This window comes from Schistocerca cancellata, chromosome 10 (genome assembly GCF_023864275.1).
Source record: "Schistocerca cancellata isolate TAMUIC-IGC-003103 chromosome 10, iqSchCanc2.1, whole genome shotgun sequence".
NCBI lineage: Eukaryota > Metazoa > Arthropoda > Insecta > Orthoptera > Acrididae > Schistocerca > Schistocerca cancellata.
In genome coordinates, this window is record NC_064635.1 from 144,762,933 (window position 1) to 144,790,666 (window position 27,734).

General features: G+C 41.6%; 1 protein-coding gene across 1 annotated transcript in view; it reads right to left on the reverse strand.

Annotated features, from left to right (window-relative positions):
• The window catches only part of LOC126106764 (uncharacterized), a 162,549-nt gene that overhangs the window by 71,911 nt on the left and 62,904 nt on the right, over positions 1 to 27,734 (reverse strand). Inside the window, exons 2-3 of the mRNA XM_049913140.1 lie at positions 23,585 to 23,716; positions 14,150 to 14,234 (exon numbers count right to left, since the gene is read on the reverse strand). Coding sequence (XP_049769097.1) covers positions 14,150 to 14,234; positions 23,585 to 23,716 — 217 coding nt within the window. The remainder of the gene's footprint in view (positions 1 to 14,149; positions 14,235 to 23,584; positions 23,717 to 27,734) is intronic.

A 27,734-nucleotide genomic window follows, 5' to 3' on the forward strand; every position in this document is an offset into this window, starting at 1 on the left:
AGGAGGGGTAAACAGATTCTATCTAGGAAGCAAGATTAAGGAGGATGGCCTCAGCAAGTACGAGTGTAGTTCGGAAAGTTTGTGCGATGACCACCAGATGTCAGTTCTAGCACAATCAGGTATTACAGGTCATCCTTTTCAGTTAACACATTATGTATCATTGCTCTGTGGTGAGGACTTCTCTCTGTTGTTGTTACCATATAGTGATTTGTGAAGATGGGGAGACGAGAGGTGGATAAAACAGAGATATGGAGGGGGAGAGGGGGGGGAGGGAGGGAGGGAGAGGGAGAGGGGGGGAGAGAGAGAGAGAGAGAAATTCAGGCAGAGATTAAGTACTTCATACAAAAGGCATGAAAGCAAAAGGATTTAACAAGTTTATATTTGATTAAGGCAGCACTGGTGATGATCCATGTAATGATGAGCTGTGCCACTATGATAAGATTTGCCACTGGCCCAGAAAGTATTGTAAAAGTACAGGGTTATTACAAATGATTGAAGCGATTTCACAGCTCTACAATAACTTTATTATTTGAGATATTTTCACAATGCTTTGCATACAGATACAAAAACTCAAAAAGTTTTTTTAGGCATTCACAAATGTTCGATATGTGCCCCTTTAGTGATTCGGCAGACATCAAGCCGATAATCAAGTTCCTCCCACACTCAGCGCAGCATGTCCCCATCAATGAGTTCGAAAGAACGTTTCTTGGTAGAGGAGGTTTAAACACTGAATCTTTCACATAACCCCACAGAAAGAAATCGCATGGGGTTAAGTCGGGAGAGCGTGGGGGCCATGACATGAATTGCTGATCATGATCTCCACCACGACCGATCCATCAGTTTTCCAATCTCCTGCTTAAGAAATGCCGAACATCATGATGGAAAAAGGGGCCGTAAACTTTAACCGTGAGATTGCACAAAACACGTTAATTTTTGGTGAATTGCGAATATTCTGCATGAATGCGAGAGGATTCTCTACCGCCCAGATTCGCACATTGTGTCTGTACACTTCACCATTAAGAAAAAATGTTGCTTCATCACTGAAAACAAGTTTCGCACTGAACGCATCCTCTTCCATGAGCTGTTGCAACCGTGACGAAAATTCAAAGTGTTTGACTTTGTCATCGGGCGTCAGGGCTTGTAGCAATTGTAAACAGAAAGGCTTCTGCTTTAGCCTTTTCCGTAAGATTTTCCAAACCGTCGGCTGTGGTACGTTTAGCTCCCTGCTTGCTTTATTCGTCGACTTCCGCGGGCTACGCGTGAAACTTGCCTGCACGCGTTCAACCGTTTCTTTGCTCACTGCAGGCCGACCCGTTGATTTCCCCTTACAGAGGCATCCAGAAGCTTTAAACTGCGCATACCATCGCCGAATGGAGTTAGCAGTTGGTGGATCTTTGTTGAACTTCGTCCTGAAGTGTCATTGCACTGTTATGACTGACTGATGTGAGTGCATTTCAAGCACGACATACGCTTTCTCGGCTCCTGTCACCATTTTGTCTCACTGCGCTCTCGAGCGCTCTGGCGGCAGAAACCTGAAGTGCAGCTTCAGCCGAACAAAACTTTATGAGTTTTTCAACGTATCTGTAGTGTGCCGTGACCATATGTCAATGAATGGAGCTACAGTGAATTTATGAAATCGCTTCAATCATTTGTAATAGCCCTGTATATAAAAAGGTCACAGAGAGGATTGTTCACAAAGTGCAATAAACTGCTAAAGCCATAGGGAAGTCATTTGAACAGGCTTATCACATTTTAACAGTGTAAGTGGAGAAGAGAAAATTATCTGTTAGATAAGTGCTGACACTCTTAATACAGTTTCAGAAATGCATCAAAATGGAAATGTCAGAATAACGTTTGTCCCATTTTCAGAGCGAGTGACAAGATTTCTTGTGCCGATTTATGGCTACAGATGGAACTTGGATCCACTACCATACCACTGAGATGAAACAACAGTCAAAGCAGTGGAAACATGTTGAAGCTGGCAACTATAGGATGGCCAGGATGATTGAGTTTGTGGATCTTAGGAAGAAGGTAAAAGGTAGGTGTGCATTGTTTGGGTGTGGTGAGAAGTTCTATGGATTGAGGTGTTAGTGGTTGTGAGGGGCCTGAGGTTTTAAGGTGGGACTGCAGGTCAGTTTGAATCAGAGGGATGGGATCATGATGGCAGACACTGTATGTAGAAGTGTCAGACAGCTGGTGTAGACCTTCACTAATATACTCCTTTCGGTCAAGTACTATAGTGGTAGATCCTTTGTCTGCTGGGAGGATAATGATGGAGTCATCAGCTTTTAGAAATCTTAGAGCCTGGAGTTCTGCAGAGGATAGGTTAGGGTATTGTTTTATGGACCTGCGGAAGGGCTGTGAAGCAATGCTGGATGTGAGGTATTCTTGGAAGGCTTATAAGGGATGATTTTGAGGTAGACGTGGTGGATCAAGTTGGGCTCGTGGTCTGAACTGTTCAAGGCAGGGTTCAATGTCAGGTTTGCTGTTGGAAAGGTTTTGGTGATGGGTTGCAAAGTGATATTTCCAATGGATATTGTGTGTCAAGGAATGGGAGGTCATTCACCAAAGCAGTATGATCAAATGCAGGTTTAGGACTGAAAGTGAAGATAATTCAGGAGGGGAGAGTGCTTTAGATGAGAGGTTAAGGACACTGTCCTGTTGTGACTGGTTCTTGGGATTATGGGTTATTCTTGGTCTGGGAGGCGCTGGTGAAGGCTGTGGGATGTTAAGGAGGTTGGCCAAGCTTGGTTTGTAGAAGAGGAATGGTGGTTGAGGGTGTGGCTGTTTAGGGAGCTGCAGAGGGACAGGAAGGGAAACACCACTATTCAGGTAGTTTAGGTGAAGGTGGGATAGCTTTTTGAGGTGAAGTCTGGCATGTTGTTGCAGTTTGAAGTTGGCTTGGTGGACGATACCATTCAAGGAAACATGAGGGGTAGGTAACTGTAGGATTTTGTAGGAGGAGAGAAGTCTGGTAGAGTGAAAATTTGCTGATAAGGCATGTAGGTCACAGATTAGCCGGGTAAGAGCAAGAGATTGCTGTATTTGAAACTGTAAAAGAGCCTGGTGTAGGGTAGGACTGCATCCAGAAACAGGGACTTTCAATGTTAGGCCTTTTGGAGTAACTCCAAGGGACAAGCAGGTTTCAAGAAACAGAATATGGGACCTTAGTTTTGATAGTGCAGAGGCTTGTTTTCGAAAAGAACAGATGTAATATGAGGTGGGATGCATCATGGCAAAAGAAGACAGTTTGGAGATTTAGAAATCATAGGAGAGGGGGGGGGGGGGGGGAAGCAGAGGGTGGAAAAGATAGAAAAATGGAAGAAAAGCAAGGGAAAAAGTCAGAAAAATTCATACGGAAATTGTTAATAAGAGGTAATGAGTGGGCAATTTATATTGATATGAAAAATAAGAAAAGGAAAAAATCGATCAGGAAAGTCATCAAAACAGATGAAATGTTAGAAACTGGATAAACTGAAAGCGGCACAAGTGACAGCAATAAAAGTTGACCAGAGCGGTTTGCCGAAAAACAATGCAGAAAAACATGAAAGAATTACGTATAAATAAGACAAGTGGATGGTGGAAAAGAAAATCGCTCTCAAATCTGCAAATAAATCGGCAGAAGACAATAGGGAGAAGGCCATGCAGTGTAATGAACTTAGATCATTTTATGCAAATTCGTAAATAACTATGCAAATGAAAATGGACCCATCTACGAGCATGGAAATCAGTATTAAAAAAGATGTTGGGGCAAAGTGATGATTAATCTTGATGATACAGATAAATAAGCAGATGAATTAGCACATACAGTAGGAAACAGATGACAGTTTGAACATGACAGATGACAACAAAGACTGGCAAGAGGGTTAAATAAGAAGGAATGATGGCCACATGGAATAATATAACAAAAACAATAATTTATTGATAAAATTATTTAATTGGATAGGTAAAGAATCTACTCACCAAGTCACAGCAGAACACACATATAAAATACTGTTGTGATTGGCAAGCTTTTGGAGCCAGTGGCTCCTCCTTCAGGCAGAAGGGTTGAAGGGGAAGGAAGAAGGGTGGGGATAAAGGACTGGAGGGGTCTAGGAAAAGGTGTAGATTTCGGGAAAGTCACCCTGAACTGTGGGTCAGGGGAGACTTACTGTATGGGATGAGAAGGAAAGACTGATTGTTGGGGACTGCATCAGACAAGATGTGAAAACTGAGAGCTTAAAGATTGAAGACAGGGTAATATGCGAGACAGAGATTACTACTAAAACATCGTGCACAAGTCAATAAGAGTGAAAAGCTAATTGCATTGTATGTAACAGCGGTGGGCAGTGAAAAATAGACAGGAAAGACAATCAAAGATAGAGAAAAATGAAACGGAGTGAAGCAAAGAGTAATTACAGTGAAGAAAAGCTGAGACGAAAGAAAGTAACGTAAAATAAGGACAGGTGGGTGGCGAGAACTAAGGACATGTTGTAGTGCTAGTTCCCACCTGCGAATTTCTGAGAAACACTACTATATGGCTCCTACCCCTGTGACCGTCCCCGCTGCAAGACTTGCCCTATGCACCCTCCTACCACTACCTATAATCGCCCTGTAACTGGCGAAACATGTACTATCATAGAGAGAGCCACCTGCGAAACAACATGTCACATACTAGCTACCATGTAAACACTGTTCAGCCTTCTGCATCGGCATGACTACCACCAAATTATCAATTAGGATGAATGGGCATAGGCAGAGGGTGTATACTAGCTACTCACAATATTTTATTGCAGAGCATGCTCTACAACATGACATTCATGATTTTGGCACCTGTTTCACCATACGCACCATTTGGATTCTTCACCGAGACACTAGTTTCTCATAACTCCGCAGGCGGGTACTAGCACTACATCATGTCCTTGGTTAACGCCACCCACCTGGCCTTAATTTACATTAATTTCTTCCATTCCAGCTTTTCTTCACTGTAACTACTCTTTGCTTCACTCTGTTTTAGTTTTCTTTTCATTGTCTTTCCCATCTATTTTCGACTCCCCCCCACCTTTGTTACGTACAATGCACTTAGCTTTTCACTCTTATTAACTTGTGTACGATGATGTAGTAGTAATCTCCATCTTGCATATTACCTTGTTTTCCACATTTAAGCTCTCAGGTTTTCAAATCTCATCCAATGCAGTCCCCAACAATCAGTCTTTCCTTCTCATCCCATACGGTAAGTCTCCCCTGACCTGCAGTTCAGGGTCACTTTCCTGAAATCTGCTCCTTTCCTAAACCTCTCCAGTTATTTTCTTTCATCCTTCTTCCTTCCCCTTCAACCCTTCTGCCTGAAGAAGGAGCCACTGGTTCCAAAAGCTTGTCAATCAGAACATTCTTTTATGTATGTGTTCTGCCGCCACTTGGTCAGTAGATTTTTTATCTATCCAATTAAATAATTTGTTCACGACACAAGTACCGGACCATTCTGCTGCTTACAGTACACTGTGTCAATCGCACAGTCTGCAACACACAAATACCACATGACGTGTGGACAGAGGAACTTCTATTCGTCAGCGGCATCTACCGTGGCAGCAACCCATGTCCGGACATGTATTCATAGGACCGTTTTCCTTCATTTTCAGTCAGGAATCTGTCCCTGCAGTTTGTCTGTTTTATTAATGTTCAATCTGTACAAGAGAACCTAACTGACCTATGTTGTGCTTAGCAGGGGTACTGGAAAGCTAACATTGCAACATTTGGCAGGAGAGAGTAAACGAACTGGCACATTTAAGTTTGTTAAACATTATGGCATGCATGAAAACTTTACAGAAATGTGTTAAAACACAGTAGACAGACATACTGCACAGGCACAGTGTGGCTTCATTCAAGATTAGTGAAAAGAAAGTAACGCAACACCACAGAAACAGCACTGAGCTAGACTGTCACTAGTCTTCATTCAAATGAACAATTGACAGACTTTGGAAATATCCTGTATGTTTGAATGTTTCAATGGGTGGATGATGTCCTTTGGTGTGAGAGTATATTAACAAAAGATCTTTAGGAAAGCTTTGGTAAGAATGTAAAGCAAATTATCTCTGTTGAGAACATAGCAGTGGAAAAGAACATGTAAGTAAAACTGCTGTGCCGGTCTGAAATACAGAACATGTAATTCAATAAATTAGAATTCTTTCAAATACACTCTACAAACATTAAAAAATACAGACAACTTTATGTCAATGAGTCATTATTCTGGACGTGCACAATTGCAAGCAAACAGATCCAAACAGTATTATTTTATCAGTTCAACACTGCTAATGGTTTATTTTCCCCTGAAAATCTAGGCAGCGTGGCAGCAGGGCCCATTCCACATGCTGTGTCATTACATGGATAAATCAAAGCAGTTTTTCATACCACTAATTCTTCTTCTTTCTGGTGATGTAATTGTCACTATTAATTTTTCACTAATACAGCATGGAAACGCAAGCAGTCAAAATATCTTCAGAAATTGACAATTCTCTATAAACGGTGACAGCTACAACTGGAATCTCAATAATCACACATAAGGGCAGTGGGTAAATGCCGACAAGTGAAACAACAGAAAAAGAATTAAGACAGCAGAGTGTATCCTGGGGGTGACCAGCGGAGATTTGGTCGAGCAATGTACATACGCTCTTCAAAACTGCCTACATTTCAGTAAAACTTTCACTGACTCACAATTCTCGAACATCCTCACAGTAACTAGTTCTCTGGGTTCATTTTACAATTTTTCTCCCCACACTACGGAATCTTCGAGGCTCCTACTAGAGGTTTGTGACGAAGTTGCTGCCAACTTGATAAGACAGTTATAGAGCCCTGTGAAGTTTCTAAAGATGCAATGTAAACTGTATGTTGAAGAGATACCTTTAGCAGAATCTTAGTATAAAGATAACTTCAAAAATGGAATTAATCTGGGTTTGGAACAAGTTGACATGAAGAAATCAAAAGCCACATTTTTCCCACAAGAAACAAAATGACATGTACGCACCCATCAATACAATAATTTTATAGTCTCACTGGCATTCATTATTTTACAACTCTATCAAGCAGCAAAATATTTCCCAGTCTGGTAAACAGACACAGTGTTACATCATGAATCTGTGAACAGGGAAAGGCAACTACTGTTACCCTCAACTTCTCCTTAAATGCTATCTTGTCAAAAACTGACATTTTAGGGCACCACCACCACCACCACAAAGAAATTTCATCATTTGGGAAAACACAGAGCAAAAGCTAATGTAAAATGTATGAGCAATGGAACACTCAGCTTTCAGAATTCTGTAGCTGACTGCACAACTACGAAAGAGTTCAGAAATAATCAATAACTTAAAATATCCTAATGGCACACTCACAGGTAGCGTCTACTCAGATTCTCCCAACAACTGTCATATGCTTCAATTACTTCTTGTCAAAGATCTTCGAGAAAGTCTTTGGACATCTCTTTGAGGACACACGGAATAGGTTTTAATTTTTTATTTATTCACCATGAATCATTTTACACAAAATAGTCATTGTCATATTAGTGCACTTATATCAAAGGGTAGAGTTACAGTCTTAAATACTAAAATTAGCACTATTCATATCAAATGATAGAATATAGTCACAATCTTAGATATTAAAATCAACAATGTCCATATTATAAAACTCTTATATTGTAGTATTTATTTCACCCTGTCACGTAAGTTTGTATTGGAATTGTTAAATGTCATTGATCAAATAGAGAGAGGAAATTCATTACAAATCTGAGGACATTCACTTTGATATAGTTTCCTGTTCTCGATAGTCTGTGATCTTGTAATGTCGATGTTTCCCTTATTTCTTGTGTTGTGTTTGTTGTGCGGTGTTTGTGAACTGCTTCCCTGGAAACACATTCTTTAATGTTATTGCTGACAGAGAGTGCAGAGATACAGATACATAGATTCATAACTGTTGGAATACAAAGTATGGTAACAGGAGAGTGACCGTTTTCTGTAGGACCAGCCTCACATATTATATGAACAAATCTTTTTTCCTTTCAAAGATCTTACTGATATTAAAGGACTGCTCCCATGAGTAAGTCATTTCAGATAAATAGCTGAAAGAGCCCAAGCATGTCACACAGAGATAGTTACTGCTGACTTTCATTCCTACATGGTGTAGAACAGCTTCGAGATCTTTTTGAAAACTTTGTTTACCTGAACAGTCAGATTATGGGGGAAAATTTAAGTGTATATCGAAAGGAGAGGCAAATGGGAAATGGAGGTAGTGTACTTGTCACAGCATACAGCAACTGGAGGTGCCGTTCAGATTGTTTCGGCAAGACGTGGTATCAGGGGTGGGCATAAAATGATAACTGGATCCTTCTATCGCCCACCAGACTCATCTAATGATGTAACCGAAAACTTCAGAATAAACCTCAGTTGACCATATTGCAATCGTTGGTGGGGACTGTAATCATCTAACAATCAACTGGGAAAATTACAATTTTGTCCGTGGTGGGCACGATAAGACATCCTGTGAAGCTTTACTAAATGCCTTCTCTGAAAACTACATAGAACAGACTGTTAGAACCCCACTCACAACGGAAATATATTGGATCCAATGGCAACAAACAGGCCTGATCTCTTTCAGGATATCCACATTGACACGGGTATCAGTGACCAATGATGCGGTTGTGGCAACAATGATTACCATAGTACGAAGGACAACTAAAACATGCAGAAAGATATATATGTTCAGTAAACTAGATAAAAAATTAGCAATGTCATATCTCAATGATGAAACAAACTTTCAGCACAGAGCAGGAGCATGTACAGGAACTCTGGCTCAAGATTAAAAGAATAGTTGACCATGCACTGGGTAAATATGTACCCAGGAGAACAGTTCACAATGAAAGGGAAACTCCACGGTGTACAGCCATTGTAAAGAAACTTCTGAAGAAAGAGAGACTACTGCTTAATAGATGTAAAACAAAGCATACGGCTACAGATAGAGAGATGCTGAATGAAATGTGTATTGCTGTCAAAGAGAGCAATGAGTAACGCCATCAATGACTATCGTAGCAGAATATTGTCAAGTGATCTTTCACAGAACCGTAAGAAATTCTGGTCTTATGTAAAGGCTGTTAGTGGCACCAAAGTTAGTGTCCAGTCCCTAGCGAATGAGACAGGTACTGAAACTGAGGGTAGTAAAGCAAAAGCTGAAATACTCAAGTCCATTTTCAAATGTCCTTTTACACATGAAAACCCAGGAAAATTGTCACAATTTAATCCTTGTACCACTGAAAAGATGAAAGAAATAAGTAATTGCGCAAGTGATGCAGAGAAACAGCTGAATTTAACTGAAAAAGCTGAAGGGCCCAATGCAATCCCTGCAACCGAGTTAGCCCCTCTTCTAACTATAATCTATCTTAGCAACCAGGTAGATGTATTTCTCGATTTCTGAAAAGCATTTGACTCAGTATTGCACCTATGATTATTGTCAAACGTATGATCGTATGTGGTACCAAGTGAAATTTGTGACTAGATTGAGGACTTGTAGGTTGGGAGGACACAATACATTATCTCAGATGGAGAGTCATTGTCAAATGTAGAAGCAACTTCAGGTGTGCCCCAGGGAAGTGTGTTGGGACCATTGCTGTTCATGTTGTACCGGTTGAGCACAAAGTCTTGCCGATTATAAAAATTTATAACAGAATAACCGTTTGACATAATAAGTTACATTTGATGCCGTTACATACATTAGTGTTACTAGTTGTTATGACCAATAGATGGTGCTAGTGCTCCACAACACTGACGCAGTCTGTTATGTCACGTCAGTTGCTGGCGAAATAGCGTCGAAGCAGGAGAAAGCGCAATGTGTGCTTTGGTTTCACGAAACGAAATCGCCCATCAGTGTTCAGCATAAATTTCAGGCTTCTTATGGACACAGATCTCCTGACGTTAAATCAATAAAACAATGGTATGCAAAGTTTAACAAAACAGGCAGCATTGAAGATTGTCCTCAAAGTGGCAGGCCTCATGTAAGTGATGCAACTGTTGATCGTGTTTGGCAATCGTTTCACTGGAGTACGTCTAAATCAACTCGTCAAGCATCACGTGAACTTCAAATACCGCAAGCAAGTGTAGTGAAGATTCTTCATTAAAGACTTAGGTCGCATGCTTACAAAGTGCAAATGGTGCAGGCCTTGCAACAGAATGATTTGCTGACACATGCTGAATTTGCAACTGAGATTTTCAATAGGATTGATGGCACTAACGGTTACTTAAATCGCATATGCTTTACTGATGAATGCACCATTCATGTCAGTGGAATGGTAAATAGGCAAAATTACTGTATATGGGGATCTGAGTTTCCACATGCTATTGTACAGATACAGTGAGACAGCGAAAAAGTGAATGTTTGGTGCGGCCTCATGCATAACAATGTTTTTGGAACATTTTTCGTCGCGGAAAAATCTGTTACCACTAACATTTACTTAGACATTTTGCAACAGTTCATTGCCTCACAGTTAGAAGCATATCAACCATGGATACTTTTCCAGTAAGATGGAGCACCTCCCCCACTGGGTTTTGATATTGCGTGATTTCCTGGACGAAACATTTCCGGATCAGTGGATTGGAAGGGATGGTCCAACACCCTGGCCATCCCGCTCTCCAGATATTATGCGACTTCACTTTTTTTCTGGGGCTATATCAAGGACAGAGTCTTCGTCACACCAGTTGCTGACATCGAGGAACTGAAGGCTAGGATACAAGCTGCTGTGGGTACTGTGCAGAACACATGTTATGAAACACCTGGCGGGAACTGGAATACCGCCTCGACATTCTCCAAGCTGCCAAGGGAGCACATGTTGAGGCTTACTAACCCAAGTGGTCTTTTAAAAAACTAGTAACATTAACCTACGTAATGGCGTCAAATGTAAATTATTATGTCAAACGGTTATTCTGCAATAAATTGTTATAATCGGGGCAAGACTTTGTGCTCACCCTGTATATTAATGAAACTGCAGCAATATTAATAGTAAAATCAGGTCCTTGTAGATGATGCAGTTATCTCTAATGAAATACTATTTGAAAGAAGCTGCATAAATATTCAGTTAGATCTTGATAAGATTTAAATGTGGTGCAGAGATTGGCAACTTGCTCTAAATGTCCATACGGGTAAAATTTTGCGCTTCACAAAACAAAACAAAAACACAGTATCCATGATTATAATATCAATGAGTCACTATTGGAATCAGCCAACACATACAAATATCAGGGTATAACACTTTTTTGGGATATGAAGTGGAATGATCACATAGGTCCAGTTTTGGATAAAGTAGGTAGCAGATGTTGGTTTATTGGTAGAATACTGGGGAATTCAATCAGTCTACAAAGGATATTGCTTGCAAATTACTTGTGTGACTGATTCTAGAAAATTGCTGAAGTGTGTGGGACCTGTACCAGATTGGGCTAACGGGGGGTATTGAACATATGCAGAGAAGAGCAGCATGAATTGTCACAGGTTTGTTTGATCTGTGGGAGAATGTCACAGAAACACTGAAGAAACTGAACTGGAAGACTTTCGAAGATATACACAAACGTCCTGAGAAAGTGTATTAACAAAGTTTCACAAACCAGCTTTAAAAGGCGACTCTACGAATATACTACAACCCCCCTATGTATTGCTCACGTAGGAATCATGAGCATAAAATTGGAAAATTGCTGCATGCATAGAGGTATTCAAACTATCAGTCTTCCCGCACTCCATATGTGAATGGAACAGGAAGAAACCCTAATAACTGGTGCAATGGGATGTACCCTTTGCCGTGCACCTCACATTGGTTTGTAGAGTACAGGTGTAGATGTAGATGTAAATGTAGATATGCTCTTCCCAATTGTGTCCGACATCAATATGTATTCCTATAAGTTTGCCAGATTATTTTGTATATTCTTAGTCAATCCTAACAGAAACTTTTGGATTTTGTCTGGATTACAAACAAGTTTATTGGCTGTGAAGCAGTTTAATTCAGAGTCTTGAGTATCTAGCATTATTTGACGAAGAGCTGGGATGTCGTGTGAAGCACGCAAGTTGTATCATCAACATAAGAGATAACAGATTGTGACTTAGCGAGGTGGCACATTGGTTAGCACATTGGACTCACATTCAGGACAAGGGTTCGAACCCGCATCTGGCCATCCTGATTTAGGTTTTCCACAGTTTCCCTAAATCACTTCACACAAATGCTCGGATGGTTCCCTTCAAAGGGTACAGCTGACTTTCTTCTTCATCCTTCCCTAATCTGATGACTTCGCCATGTGGTTCCCTCCCCGAACCGACAGATTGTGATACACAATAGGCCAGGTAACTGATAGCCACAGTGAGAAAGGAGGGACCAAGGTCACAGGCTTAGGAACACCATTACCAATTTTTACAATGGGGGAATGACTATTTCTATAGGAGACAAAAAACTTTCTGTTGAAGTAGAAGGAAATTAATGCTAATGTAGGTTTGTGTACCCTGTAATACTCTAGCCTGGTTAGTAGTATTTTAAGGGAGAGCAATGGAATGCTTTACTTAGATCACATAATACAAGTGACATCATATTTTACTTTCAAAAGCTGCTAAAGTCTGATCAACCATTTCCAGAACACCTGCAGTGGTAGTTTTACCTGGCCGAAGCAGATTATTGCAAGGGAGCTCATGCTTTTCAAAATGGTTACTTAATTGCACGTCTATGGGCAATTCACACATTTCTAAGAGTACTGGCGCTAGAGAAACTAGTCAGTAGTTCTGGGGAAATTCCTATCATCCTTTTTGAATACAGGGATAACTTTTGATATTTTGAGCATATCTGGAGAAACTCCTCATACTTAACGTTTATTAAAAGTAAGACTTAGTGGCCTACTTATTGAGTGAAATGTTCTTTTAATAATACAATTAGACATCCAGTAGCAGTTCATACTTCTAGAATTGGAGAATTCAGGTAATGTTTTACAGACCTCAATGGGTATGATCATATTCCAATCAAAGATAGGTCCTTCAGACAGTTACGAACTTAAGCAGATTCTTTGCAGATGTGTCTGTTGCTTTAATTTTGTATTCAAGTTCTCTGACTGATGTGACAAAAGGATCATTCCCAATTCTCCTGGATCAAGCCGATTTTGACATACCCGGCTGGAAAAAAAAAATCAACTTGCCTAACAACTTCCCATGTTGTCTTAGACTTACTTGGCTTACCTTCTATGTACCTTTGACATTCTGATTTCTCGATTTGTAGGAGCTTAACTTCATAATACTTTTTACTTCTAAGATAAGCACTGTAAACCATACCCCTCTAGTCAGTCCTCAATTTTATATATTTGATGCAGTATGCACATTTTTTTTTTCTAATTCATGATAATTCTTTTCTATAAAAATTAACTTCTTTTAATTTTAGCAGTATCCATGCTGAACAACTGTCCACTGTATAATCATAATCCACTTTTACTTGTCCATGCCACACTGTAGCCTTTGGACAGACTTTTTAGATGACAATTCCTTTTACCGGTAACAAGTACGATTCTTTGAACAAACTAAATTCAGACCAGGGAATGAGGGTGAAACAAATTAAACTTTACACAAACAACCCGCATTGAAAATGGCTCTGATATAGTGGTTAACACAGCCTCGTTATCAGGCTTTTTATCTCCTAGTGGTCTCTTCAAAAGTTTACTAATGTCACAGCCTGCCTGAAATTATTTATTTTATTGTGGTTAGAATAATACTGTTTGACACTGAAACCACAAATACACACTTCTGACTTGTAACCTGCACAATCTTATGCTATGATATTACATGAAAAATGCTTGTGTGCATAGAGATTCTGTGCAATGTTACATACGCAATGATTATTTGTTTTAATCATGTAAGATCTGGTCTTACTGGAACGAGTGTGTGGCATCTTGCAGCATCTTTTCAAATCTATATTGCATCACAAAAAAGTAAGAACATGACTATTCACTTGATCACTGCAGACAGAGAACTTGAGATGTGCCATGGAATAATCTGTAACTGTATCTGTCTTAATTTGCGGTGGGCAGGGATGGGCTTATCAAATTTAAATAATAATAATAATAAAATAATTCTACAAAAAGTAATGCTTAAAATAGATTAGAGACTTATGATACCCTACCTGTTTTACATTTGTAAAAAAGTAACTGTTCTGAAAATCTGAGTAATAGGCTGTCCCCAATCAACTGATAATCTTCAAAACATGGCTGAAAATAAAAGTAAAAATAATAAAAATCAATTACAATATTTTGTTTTTCTAGTGCAATGAAACAAAATCCCAAAGCGGTCAACATACTGCATGTATACTGATACTTTCAGCAATTTAGTAAGTACATTGGCTTAGCGTTTCCCTTTTTTAGCAAGTGTTCAATTCAGAAAGAAGTTAAACACTAAAGAAATAACAATATTTGTGAAAGGAGCAACACCAGCTTACTAAATTTGAAATTTTTAAAAAAAGCTTCATAAAAATGAAGATGGCTTATGGAAGAAAACAAAAATAGCTCAAAATCTGTATTTTATTTGTATGCAGATTTGAAAAATCAAATCTGAAACTGTGCAACATTACCATTTAGAAATAACTGTAACCCACTAGCCAATGTAGCAAGTTACCATTAACATTGTTGTTGTTCTTTATTTTTTATGTGTAATGTTTTAGTAGTTGTTGCAGCATATTGTGTTTGATAGTACAGTGGTATGTAAAATACAAATAATTTATGAAGTAAAGTCTCATATCTGCCATATACATGCGAAGACGCATTGATAACAGAGACCGTGGACATGGTAGGTTTGGCGACTCTGCCAAAAGCGGCGGTACCTATTTCTCTAAGATGTACAGTTCACAGATGATGCTTATTTCTATATGAAAGGAGAGATAAATAATAAAATACTGATCAGATGTCTACTTGGACAGATCTACCTAAGATAGATAGCGCATCGAAAGTGACGATACAATGCGGACTATGGGCTTTTCATAATTTTTGGACATTTCTTCATTTAGGGTCCACTAAAAGCAGTCCATTATTTGCAATTGTTTGACAATGTGCTGCTCTCTCTGAAGAATGGATGTTTCCAACTTTCTTCCAGTAAGACAGTGTCTCGCCTCAGCTACAGCCTAGCTATCCAGGCATACCTCAATATGCAGTTTTCTTCATGTAATTCTCTATCTGTCTGATATGTCACATGACTCCCTTTCCATCCAAAAATTATGAGGTGCAGCTTAGATGGCCACCACATTGGTAATGTGTAACACTTAAGTTCAAGATAACTATGGCAAACGTGACATCATTTTGGCATCGCGTGCTATATTGAAGACAGAAAGAGTTATCTATTGACTTTCTCGATTGTTCGCTCCATTACATGTTAGGTGATGTTTGAAACAAAACTACAGCCTTTGCTTCAGAGTGAACTGGAGGTTTTCTTTACTGTGTGGTATGTTAATTTCGAAACTACTTTGTTTATAAATGTGTCAATTATTTTGTTTTGTTTTAGGGTGCAAAAACAACTGGAGCCATACGCACCCATGTCAAAACTATAGAACGCGAAGTGAGAAGAGTTAAAAAACACCTACACATCAAGCCTAATCAATGTAACAGAAGACAGCTAAAAACAGGAACATGTAGAAAGGGCTATAAAGTACACCATAGAGAAACAGAGGTTCAGAACTACAAATTAAATGGCCTTCGCCATATTGCTACGACCGATAAAAAGTAAAATGCGGTCGACAGCTCCGTGCATCGTTCTCTGAAACGGCCAATAACTTAGACGGCAAACTTAAGTGGGAATGTAAACGGTTAAAAAAAAAGGGGAATTCCATCAGGAAATGGTGGACAGTTAAAACTTGTGCGCAATGTGCACAAAGTTGTGGGGGAGCGTCACTTATCAAATGGTGATGGCCAAAAGGCAGTGCCCTATATGCAACCCAGTTAAAATGACCTCCTCCCAGCAGGAGGGCCGAGAGGTGGTCATCCAAGATGCTGGAAGAGGCTTAATAATCTGGAGCTTATTCCCATGAAGGGTGGACCAATGGCGATGCCAACATGACCACCTCCTGACAGATGGCAACACAGAGATCATTGGAGTGAATATAGGAACTAGTGGGTTGAGCTACGAGGACTGCAGCCTAGGCAGCAGCATCAGCAGCCTCGTTTCCTGACAGACCGACATGACTAGGAACCCACATAAACATTACGGTGGCTCCATCAAGAGTGAGCAAGTGACAGTTTTGCTGGACCTGTTGCACTAAGGGATAGGTGATGTACAGCGCAAAGAGACTTTGAAGGATGCTGACAGAGTCTGGGCAGAGGACACAATTGAAAAGCCTGTGTTGTTGGATGTACTCAGTGGCCTGATACAGGGCGAAGAGCTTGGCTGTAAGTACTGAGCAGTGTGCCAGAAGCTGATATAAAAAAACGTCAGTGTTCTGATGAAGACAAATGAATCGTCGCCAATGTTGACTGGTGGCCAATGCTAAATAGAAACACACAAATCACAGCAGGTTTGTCAATAACATTGTTAAGGTGCTGGCTGCATTGTCTGGATCTGCAATGACTAAAATAATTAGAAGTCATTGGTTAAAAATAATATACGTTGTACTTAACTGGTTGTACAGGATTCTTCTTGGCTGCATACATATAATTATAAACAGATAGCTATTGAGGCCTCACTTAGCACACACGTTACTAAGTGCCTTGTTAGAGGTAGCTTCATATCAGCTGAAGGCTATGCTACTTTACTACTTGACATCCTGAGCAACAGTGGACGAGAGCTCACTAGGAACTTTATACAAGCCACGAAGCTGGTCGTGACTTGCGGGTCCAACGATTCTAATACAGACCACAGTTGATAACTGAAACTCCTAACAAGTAAGGTATCAAATGTTGATACCACAGTCAGCACCAATGACGAAGGCACACCCGACACCACGGTCAGCTTCAGAGCCATCAGTTTACACAAAGGTACTATTGCGAATTTCCATGTGAAGGTCATGAAACTGAATGTGAACGTGATACTGGAGTACTGCTCTTAGGAAACAAATGAAGGCTAAGGTGCACACTGGCCACTGCACGAACCCAAGGTGGTGAGGGATTCACAGCCACCGGGAAAGTTGCAGGTAGTGTGAAATGAAGCTGCCGGAAAAAGTGCCGAAAGTGGACTTCAGAACATAACAGAGAAGAGGGATGCGCTCCTTACTGGTGATCAAAGGAGTCATCGAAGAAGGAGGCATAGGATGGGTGGCCACACATGGCAGACAAACAGCACGCATACCCTGCGGAGGAGAAAGTCACAGTGGTAGGACAGTGGTAGTTCAGCAGCTTCGACATACAGACTCTCAACCGGGCTAGTGTAAAGGGCGCCAGTGGCCAAACGGATGACACGATGGTGAATAGTGTTGAAACAGCACAAGAGACGGACGTGCAGACGCATAAACAAAGTACACATAGGCTTGTTTCAAATGGACAAGGGACCAGTACAAATGGAGGAGGGTGGTTCAGTCTGCACCCCAGTAAGTACCATTGAGGACATGTAGGACACTGAGAGACCGTGTACAGCAGGCTGCCAGGAAAGACACGTAGGAGGACCAAGAGTGTTTCCTATCGAGCATCAATCCCAGGAATTTCGTAGTTTCAACGAACGGGAGAGCAACAGGCCCGAGATGTAAAGAGGGTGGAAGAAACCAATTGCGCCGCCAGAAATTCATACAGTTTTGTCAATGGATAAACAAAGCCAGAAATTCATACAGTTTTGTCAATGGATAAACAAAAGCCACAGTCGATGTTCCACAAGCAAAGATGATTGAGACATTGCTGAAGACTGCTCAGTGACACATTTGTGGAGAACTGAAATACACGGCAAAATCGTCAACAAAAGGGAGCCGCAAATGCCCAGTGGAAGAGAGGCCATTAGAGGGTTAATGGCAATAGCAAAGACGACGACACTTGGGACGGAATTCTGGGGCACACCGTTTTCCTGGATGAAGGTTCCTGACAAGGCAGAAACCACACACACCTTGAAAACTCAATCTTTTAAAAATTCCTCAAGGAAATACCGCAGGCAGCCACAAAAGCCCCACGTGCAGAGAGTACGGAGGATACCAGTTCTCCAGCAGGTGTCATATGCCTTCTCCAAGTCTGAAAACACAGCCACAGTCTGGGATTTCCAGAGAAAATCATTCATGAAACAGGTGGACAAAGTGAGGAGGTGGTCAACTGCAGAACCGTATGCTCAAAATCCACACTGTGGAGTCGTTAATAAATTGCGAGACTCGATCCGCTGTACCAGCCAGGCATGAATCTTACGTTCCATCACCTTGCAAACATAGCTGGTGAGGAAGATGGGGCGGTAGCTAGAAGGAAGGTGTTTGTCCTTACTGAGCTTAGGTACGAGTATGACGGTGGCTTCACGCCAGCATCCTGGAAACGTGCCCTCTGCCCAGATGCGGTTGTACGTATTAAGCAGAAAGTGCTTGCCCGCAAGAGAAAGGTGCTGCAACATCTGAATGTGGACAGCGCCTGGCCTTGGGGCGCAGGATTGGGATGAACTGAGAGCAACATCTAGCTCTCTCATGGTAAAGACAGCATTGTAGCACTCACAATGCCCAAATCTCCTCCACTCATTTCCGATGGAGGAAGGCAAGGTTGTAGTGGGAAGAGCTTGAAATTTCTGCAAAATGGCGGTCCGAGGTGTTGGAGATAACAGTAGTGTCCACGATGACATTGTCTGCTACTGTCAGGCCGGAAATTGTGGAATAGATCTTGGTCCCAGAGAGCTGTCAGAGGTTAGCCCACACAACAGAGGAAGGGGTGGAACTGTTAAAAGAACTAGTGAATGAAATCCAGCTAGCTTTTTTGCTATCCCAAAGAAAGCAATGATACTGTGCACGCACCTGTTTATAATGAATGCAGTTTGCCATCGTAGGACAATAGTTAAAAACTCTACCCACGAATTGCATCAGGCATGCCTCAGACCACCAAAGGTCTGGGATACGTCACGGTAAAGAGGAAGTGAAAGGAATGGAACATTATGCAGCGATAAGGATAACAGTTTTAAGATATTCCACTTGGTCATAACAACTGGGGAAATCCTGTTCTTCGAAGGTCACCAGGGAGGAGTGAAGCAACCAGTCAGCCTAGGTAAGCTGCCATTTGGGTGTGCACGCAGGAGGGTAGGAGTCAGCAAATGGATAGCACACGGGAAATGGTCGCTCGAGTATGTGTCACAAAGAACAGACCACTTGAGATGATGGGCAAGCTGGGCAGTGCAGAAGGATAGGTCCAAATGGGAATAGCTGTGTGAGGAGTCTGAAAGGAATGTGGGGCCTTCTGTGTTAAGGCAGAAGAGGTTAAGTTGATTAAGGTCCTGGGAGAACCCCCAAAGGGGACAATGTGCATTAAAGTCACCAAGTTGCAGAAAGGGGTGAGGTAGCTGCCAAATAAGCTGGAGGAAGTCTGTCCTGGTGATGTCAAATGATGGTGAGATGTAAATGGTACAAAGGAAAAAAGTCAGGTGAGGAAGACAAAGGCGAACTGCAACAGCTTGAAGACAGATAGTCAGGGAGGTGGGTTGACTGAACGTCATCCCGTATGAGCAGTGTGACTCCCCTATGAGATGGTATGCCAAACTAAGGGGGAAGGTCAAAACGGACTGGGAAGAAATGCAAAAGCGCAAAGCAGTCATGAGGGTGCAATTTTGTTTTCCAAAGGCAGTGTACAAGGGGACACTGTGATTCTAAAAGCAGCCATAAATCCTCTTTGTGGGATCAAAGGCCGCGAATGTTCCATTGGAGGAGAGTCACAATGAGGAAAAAATGAAGGTGTGTCACCTCGGCTGCTGCGAAGACTCGCTGCTACAGGGCACAGAGGGAGGACGATCCTGCTCCATGAGGTCCACAAAAGCATCAGATTTTTTGTGCTGTAGGTCTGTGGAGTCCAACACAGACAAATGGTTAGTGGTGTGCACCGGCAACACTGAGGTCAGCCAGACGAAGGTATCACGTGGCGATACTGTCGAAACGAATCTTCAAGTCGGCGAAGGAGAAGGCCGTTTGCCTTTATTGGACTTCGTAGAGCCTTTCTGGTTAGCAGAGGAAGACTCAGGTGTTGGTTGGCTGGAGTGACACAGGAAGTCTTCCCGGGAGTACTCCTCCTGTCCTTTCCAGACTGCCGGTTGTGTAGCTGGTGGCTTGCGCCTCGAGGCGAGAGTTTGATGGTTCGTTGCACAGCTGGACGAGGTGATGGTGATGCTACCTCGACACTAGGCAATCTCACAACCTCAGAGCTGAATTTGAGGTTGCATGTCTGCATGGCCGTGTCCAATGGAGCGAGATGTAGCAAGAACAGAACTTATATATAAAGTGCCAGACTGTAGAACGCAAGGTTTGCGACTATCCAAGGCACTGTTTCCTTTACCTGGATCTCCTGGACAGCCCGCTCATTGAGGTACACAGGACAATCTCGAGAGGAGGTGGCTTGCCTGTGACACTGCAGTTGATACAGCGGGGAGAAGGTGGAAAATCGGTCTTGTGAGCATCCCTACTACAGGTTACTCATTTGGCTGTGTGTCGACAAGACATTCTATTATGGTTGAAACGATGACACTGGTAGTAGCGCATCCGGTTCAGAATGTACAGCCGGACTGTGATAATTTCATTGCCTGCTTTGATCTTAGATGAAAGCACCATTGTATCGGAGGTGAGAAAAAGAGTGCAAGTGGGCACTAAGGAGGAATCTAACTTCTTCATCACTCATTGGACGGCAATGACACCCTAATCAGAGAGCTACAATCGGATTTCGGCCTCGGTCAGACTGTCGTGGAACCTAGTGTAAATAACACCACGGAAAGAATTCAAAGTTCTATGAGCCTCAACACGAATAGGATAGCCATAGAGAAGTGATGCAGCAAGCAGTTGTTATGCTTGAGAATCATTAGTAATTTCCAAAAGTAAACTGCAATTCCGTAAACGAGAGCAGGATTTCACAGGGCTAGGATTTGCATCAACACCTTTCTGAATAATCAACAGATTTACCGTTGCGAAGGCCTGACCAACTTCAGTACGTGAAACTACAAGAAACCGTGGTGCAGCTGGAAGGGTCTTTGAATCATTAGCGTCATTCCATTTACGTTTCGTAGATGATGGTTGTAAATATGATTGGCTCATTGCGAGAAAATTCCCCACAGCTAATCCATAAACTTGACAACCTCAGTCCAGACGAGTCAGAACTAATATCTGATATAGGCGGGGAATGGTTGAACAACCAATGCCCCAAGAGGTGTGGACAATGAAGCGAAGGACAGTGAGTTTACGAAAACAGCCAGCTTTCAGACGACAGATGTGGGGCAACCAAGTAAACTTGTTGTCAGAAAGAAGGCACGAGAAATGGAACTGGGGGACCACGGTCATGCGTTGGGCACGAAGGTATAGCTTCGAATTAGGATGTAGCATAGTACAGAAATGGAAATGCACTGCTCTCAACTTAAGGGAAGAGAACTGAAAATGGTGGGAGGGTATCCACACAGAAGCACGCCGGATGGCATTCTGAAGCTGTAGCTCCAGGGACAACCGAGTGGGAGATAGCCCAAATACTAAAATCATCCACATACAGAGCAGGGGTGACCTCACAGTCCAGAGAAGGCCAGAAGTCCATTAATAGGGATGAGAAAAAGAAGGACACTTCATACACCACCCAGTGGAATGCCAATCATCTGTTCAAGTAACTTGCAGGTGAGTTTGGTCAGACTGATTGGCCGGTAACTATCAGGAGACGACGGATCCTTGCCGAGCTTAAGGAAAGGAACCACAATAATGTCTCTCTGTTGAGAAGGGAAAATGTCTTGGAGACAAATACCATTAATCACATGGAGGAGATAGTGTCATCGTGGAAGATTAAGGTGTCCAAGCAATTAGTTATAGTGGGTGGAATCAGGGCCAGGGACTGAACTGTGGAAAGAAGAGACGGCCAGAAGCAGCTCCCATTCGAAAGGTTCATTCTAGGATTCCACTTGACAATGGGTAAAACATAAGTGAGAAGCTTCAGGTTGCTCTTTCCGGAGGAGGAAGGCAGCTGATGTGAATGCCATCGCAAAATGGGTCGTGAGGTTGTCCTTGACAACTGATGGATCTGCACAAAGGCCACCTGGAAGGGCAAGGTCTGGAATGGAAGTCTGCTACTGGCAACTTTGGAGGGTGTGGATGTAGTCAACATCCATGACAAAGGGACAGAAGAACATAGGGAGGAGACAAAGCATTCCCAACACACCCGCTTGCTCTGTTTTATTAATGGCTTTTGGGTGAAGGCATCTCAAGGTAATAAGACCGGCACAGGACATGTGCCACTTAAGAGATTGCAAGGCTTGACGACGATCGTGGGCAGTGGTGGCAATAGCCATTCTCCATTACGGATCTGGCCGACTGCGAACAGGGTCCATCGAGCAGGCAACGGCAATGCCAGCACCGGGAGTTATCTTATCAGACAGATCATGAATGATTAATCAATACAACCTGACAAAGAAGATGTAAACATGACCTAAGGAGTTATACAGAGGCCAATCAGTGTGATGGAAAGTCCAGTGAGGTAACCTGGCCATCGGGAGGCAGGGAGGGAGAAGAGAATGTGGAGTGAGCGAAAGACCAGCATTTTTGGAACCCAACAGGAGCACAATCTGTGAAGATTTAAGCAATTTGTGACAATCTCATGCAAATTGGTTTTTGAAATTTGTGGAGACTTTCCAAAAGTGCCATTCATTTCCATGCATTTTCTCATTCACTTCCTCAACCAAACTATCAATAACAGACGGCCGCCCACTCCTCGCTTCCTCACGAACACTGGTTCGTCCATCATTGAATTCTCTCACCCAGTTTCTCACCTTCCAGTCATTACATATTTGCCTCAAATCCCTAGACGTTGATGATGAATTTAAGCTGTCTCAACACTCCTTTTGTTCGAAAACCATATTATAGAACACACTTCACAGTCGGCGGGCTCAGATCTTCTGAAGTATTTTCAACAATCACTAACAAATGCAAACACAACACAATCCAGCTGTAATGGTGTCAGTGGAAAGACAATGAGCCAGAGAGAGAAGCATGAGTGTGCAGAACTGCGACACTAGTGCTGCTTCAGCAGCAGAACAAAACGGTATTTATTATTTGGACACGCCTTGTATTACATTAATAAGAAGGTCCCAGAATCTTTTAGAAATGTGAAGATGAATTAAAAATTTTTGGAAACAGCAGGACTCTCAACTGCTTTCCGCTTAATTCAATGCCCTATGTTTGCCTAAACTTTTGTGAGCTTAGTGTTTTACCCATTCCACACCTATGAACAACCCTATATTTTACATACGCTGGTCACATGGTTTATATCAATTTGAGCTACAAAAGCTTGCCCGAGGATGATGCAAGGTCTAAACTAGTTGCAACAAAAATGAGTAATATTTAATAGCAGTTTTTGCTGACATATAAAAAGATGTGTGTGTATGTTGCTAATATTCATCCTCTTATATTCAACCTTTCTGTTCCAATCCTGCTACTTACATCCATCATTACGCACATTCTACTTACCTCCACACACCTCCCAGTGTATAATTCTTTCTTTAAGGTACTGTTCTGCAGCTTCCTAAATAGTTCACATTCGGCTGCAGAAAGAGACACCATCTGCCGCTCATCCTGCTCCTTGGCTGAAGAAGAGCCTGACTGAAATACATAGAACAGAATTTATATGATCAGTTTCAGTTAACACAGAAAATTCTTTGTATTTTGTGAGGTAACGGGCGAGTTGAGGCGCCCTGGAAATATTCTAAGTTCGGAGTTGGCGTGGCTGCACAGGCCACTCGGCAAGCCGAGACCCGGCAGCAAACACGTGGTGCCGAATGTTAGCTGGACAACAGGGGTAGCCCCAGCGCAGGGTCCAGGCCGAGCACGTGGCTGGGAATTCCTTGGTGACACTGTGTCAATGAAAGAGACTTGTATGCTGGGAGTGCCAAAGATGGCGGACTTCGTGAAACCATCATGGCAGACATTTCACAGTTTGTATAAAAGTTAACAGTGGCCAGATGAATCATGATACCTCAAAAAGAAACATGTACATTGCTATTATTTGCACGACGATTCTGATGGTGTAATCAGATTTTCAATATCTTTATTACTTTAAAGTTTAGTATCTGATGATAAATTATACAAGTAACACCCAGCAACGAATTTCCAAAATCAAAACGGTTCATCCGATTCTGTCGATCGACTTGTCTTTAGAAAGCTATTAGTGTAAACCTAAATTGGTTTAAATTACAGGGATGTGGCTTGAATAGTACACGAGTTATTGGAGGTCAGAGTGGCCGATTACTATCGATCGCGTCAGGCCATAAGTACCCCACAGTTACACGAAAAATCTGTAGCAGCATGCTTATAAATATGCTATTCATGACGAAATTGATTAAATATTTACAGTGTTTTAGAAAGCACAGAGACATTAGGCTATTCCTTTGATATATGTTTATTTAATTTGTTTATGTATTTAATAATTTGTGCTAGAGTGTGTTTATGGTCCAGCCATAAGAATATTTATTTAATTTCAAGTTATTTAAATGTAAAACCAGTATTTAGAATGTGTTTCGTTATGTTTGTGAGTGAGCGTTGGCTTGAAGACAGGGCGGGAGCACTCTAGCCAATCACAGGATCGTTTCCGGACAGGACACGGGGAGTGCCGGACAGTACGGTGCGATGGACACAGGGTCGCTTGAGAGACTTTGAGTGTGGAGCAGGTTGCGTGTGGTCCCGAGAGATAGACATACTTCAGAGTGCGGACTTGGGAACTTGTGTGATTCCAAGGTTTCTACAGTGAAGATGTATGCGTTCAGAAGTGAATATCTCAGGAACTATGTTGTCGTTCATAACTAATTACGTGCAGTAAGAATCTATTGTTTCCCTGTTATTCAACTTATATTTTATTTAATTGCTGGACCATTGACACCAATAAGTGTTTTGCAGAAATATACCACATTCTCAAAAGTACTTCTACTATTGTACTTATGATTTAAAGTCGTTAAGATAGTACCAGCAGATTTTATTTATTGCAATCTTTTATTTATAAATGCCTAAGTTACATTCGCGATTGCCGAGTGATAGGAACCTTCGACCATTCGATTAATGTGCATATTCATATTGTATACTGTAGACTCAGCAGTATTTGGCTTGTAATGTGGCAACTACGTATCCCAGCCCCTAAACAACAAAACCAGCCAAAACTTTTAATATTTCAACTCCGAGTCGGAGGGTACATAGTTGAGGACCATCACATCATTTAATTTAATTTGAAAGCCTGCAATCTGTTAGTGACAGTCGGTGAATTATTTTCTGAAATTTGGTATGTATATGTTTGTCTCAACTACCTTTTAGTCTGTAGATAACTTGCCCTGCATCATTCAGAACCACACCACTCACTCACAGTGTGGGTAATGCCTATTAAATTTAAATGTATTACCTACTGTACAAAATAGGTTTTCTGTATTTTGGGTATTTAGAATGAATCACATCCTTGAACAAATCCTCACTATGGACTGGTTGGTCGATTTGTGGGAAGGGAGCAAACAGCGAGGTCATCGGTCCCGTCAGATTAGGGAAGGATAGGGAAGGAAGTTGGCCGTGCCCTTTCGAAGAAGCTATCCCGGCACTTGCCTGAAGCGATTTAGGGAAATCACGAGAAACCTAAATAAGGACGGCCAGAAGCAGGTTTGAACCGTCGTCTTCCAAACTGCGAGTCCAGTTACTATGAATGTATCTCTAGAACTGAATGAAATCCACTTTCAGTCACATAATTTTTATTTCTGTGCAAGGTATTTTGTGGCTGAATGCAAATTTTAATCAAACTGAAACGTCAATAATAGTCATGGCCACATACTTCTATCTACAGTTACATCTACCTATTCATCTAAATCTATACTCTGCAAACCACTGTGAAGTGCATGGCAGAGGGTACATTCAATTGTACCAGTTATTAAGGTTTCTTCCCTTTCCATTCATATATGGAGCACGGGAAAAATGATTGTTTGGATGCCTCTGTGGATACTGTAATTATTCTAATGTTGTCCTCACGATACCTACATGAATGATATGTAGGGGGTTTTAGTACATTCGTAGAATCATTATTTACAGTCTGTTCTTGAAACTTTGTTAGCAGGCTTTCTCTATCTTCAAGAGTCACCAGTTCAGTTTCCAGCATCTCTGTAATGCTTTCCCACATGCTGCCCTTTTCTGTATACATTCAATATCCCCCTTTGGACCTACTTGGTATCACACACTTGAGCAATATTCTAGAATGGGTCACACGAGTGATTTGTAAGCAATCTCCTTTGTAGATTGATTGCACCTCCACAGTACTCTACCAGTACACTGAGGTCTGCCTCTTCTATTACCAACAACTGAATCTAAGTGACCATTTCGTTTCATGTTGCTGCTGCTGCTGCTGTTGTTGTTGTTGTCATTGTTGTCAGTCCAAAGACTGGCTTTGCTGTGTCATCTGAACAAAACACAGCCAGGACAAAAGCACTACAGGCCCAAAGATGTGAGCTGGTGCCAGTGCCATAGAAATTCGCCACTTGCGCGAGTTCCACCAGTGCCACAGGTGGCACTGAGGACGAAGATATTGACTTTTCCTCGGCCAACTGCCAGCTGGGCACAATATGTCAATGACCGGATAACAACGGACAGAAGCCTACTTGGAAGATAGAAGAGCAGCTCCTGCCCACTTGGTTATAGATCATCGTCCAGGGCTGACTTAGACAAGGAACATCGTTTAGTGAACTTGGAAGTGAACAGACAGTTGTAAATTGCATTTTCTATGTACTGTGAAGTTTACCAACAATTATTTGCACTTAGCCTTTCAGGGTCTTTTGTTAGTGTTGTATTACAAGTGGTGTTGCAGACTACACTATTCAACAAACTACAAAGATAAGTAAACCCTTTAACTCATTTGTGTGACTGTTACTAATTTGTTGGAGTGTTGTACAACTTCAGTTCTCTATCCTGTTCCCCGACTCTGGGGTATGGCTGTGTAATAGTGGCAGGGAGAAATTGTCTTAGCTGCATACTGCACCAGAAGCTCTTTCATGAACTCAAAAACTCAGCCTACTGTAACAACAGTGGCAACTCGGCCTCCATAGCAGTATTGACAAGGCCTTTTCAAAAGACTTGATGCAGCTCTCAGTGCTAGTATATCCTGTGTGAACCTCTTTATCTCCAAATAACTACTGCAACCTATATCTTTCTGAATCTGCTTACCATATTCATCTCTCGGTCTCCTTTTATGATTTTTACACCCCACACTTCCCTCCAATACTAAACTGGTAATCCCTTGATGTCTCAACAGACCCCTTATTTTGGTCATGTGGTGCCGCAAAATTCTTGCATCCCCAATTCTATTCAGTACTTACTCTTCAGCATTTCTCTGTACCACATTTAAAAATTTTCTATTCTCTTTTTATCTAAACCACTTATTGTCCATGTTTCACTTGCATACATGGCTACACTCCAGACAAATACCTTCAGAAACAACTTCCTAAAAAACTTTAAGCGTCTCATTTCCTAATCTGATCCCCTCAGTATCACATGAATCAATATGACTACACTCCATTATCAATGTTTTGCTTTTGTTGATGGTCCTCTTATATTCTTCTTTCAAGATACTGTCCATTCCATTCAACTGCTCTTCCAAGTCCTT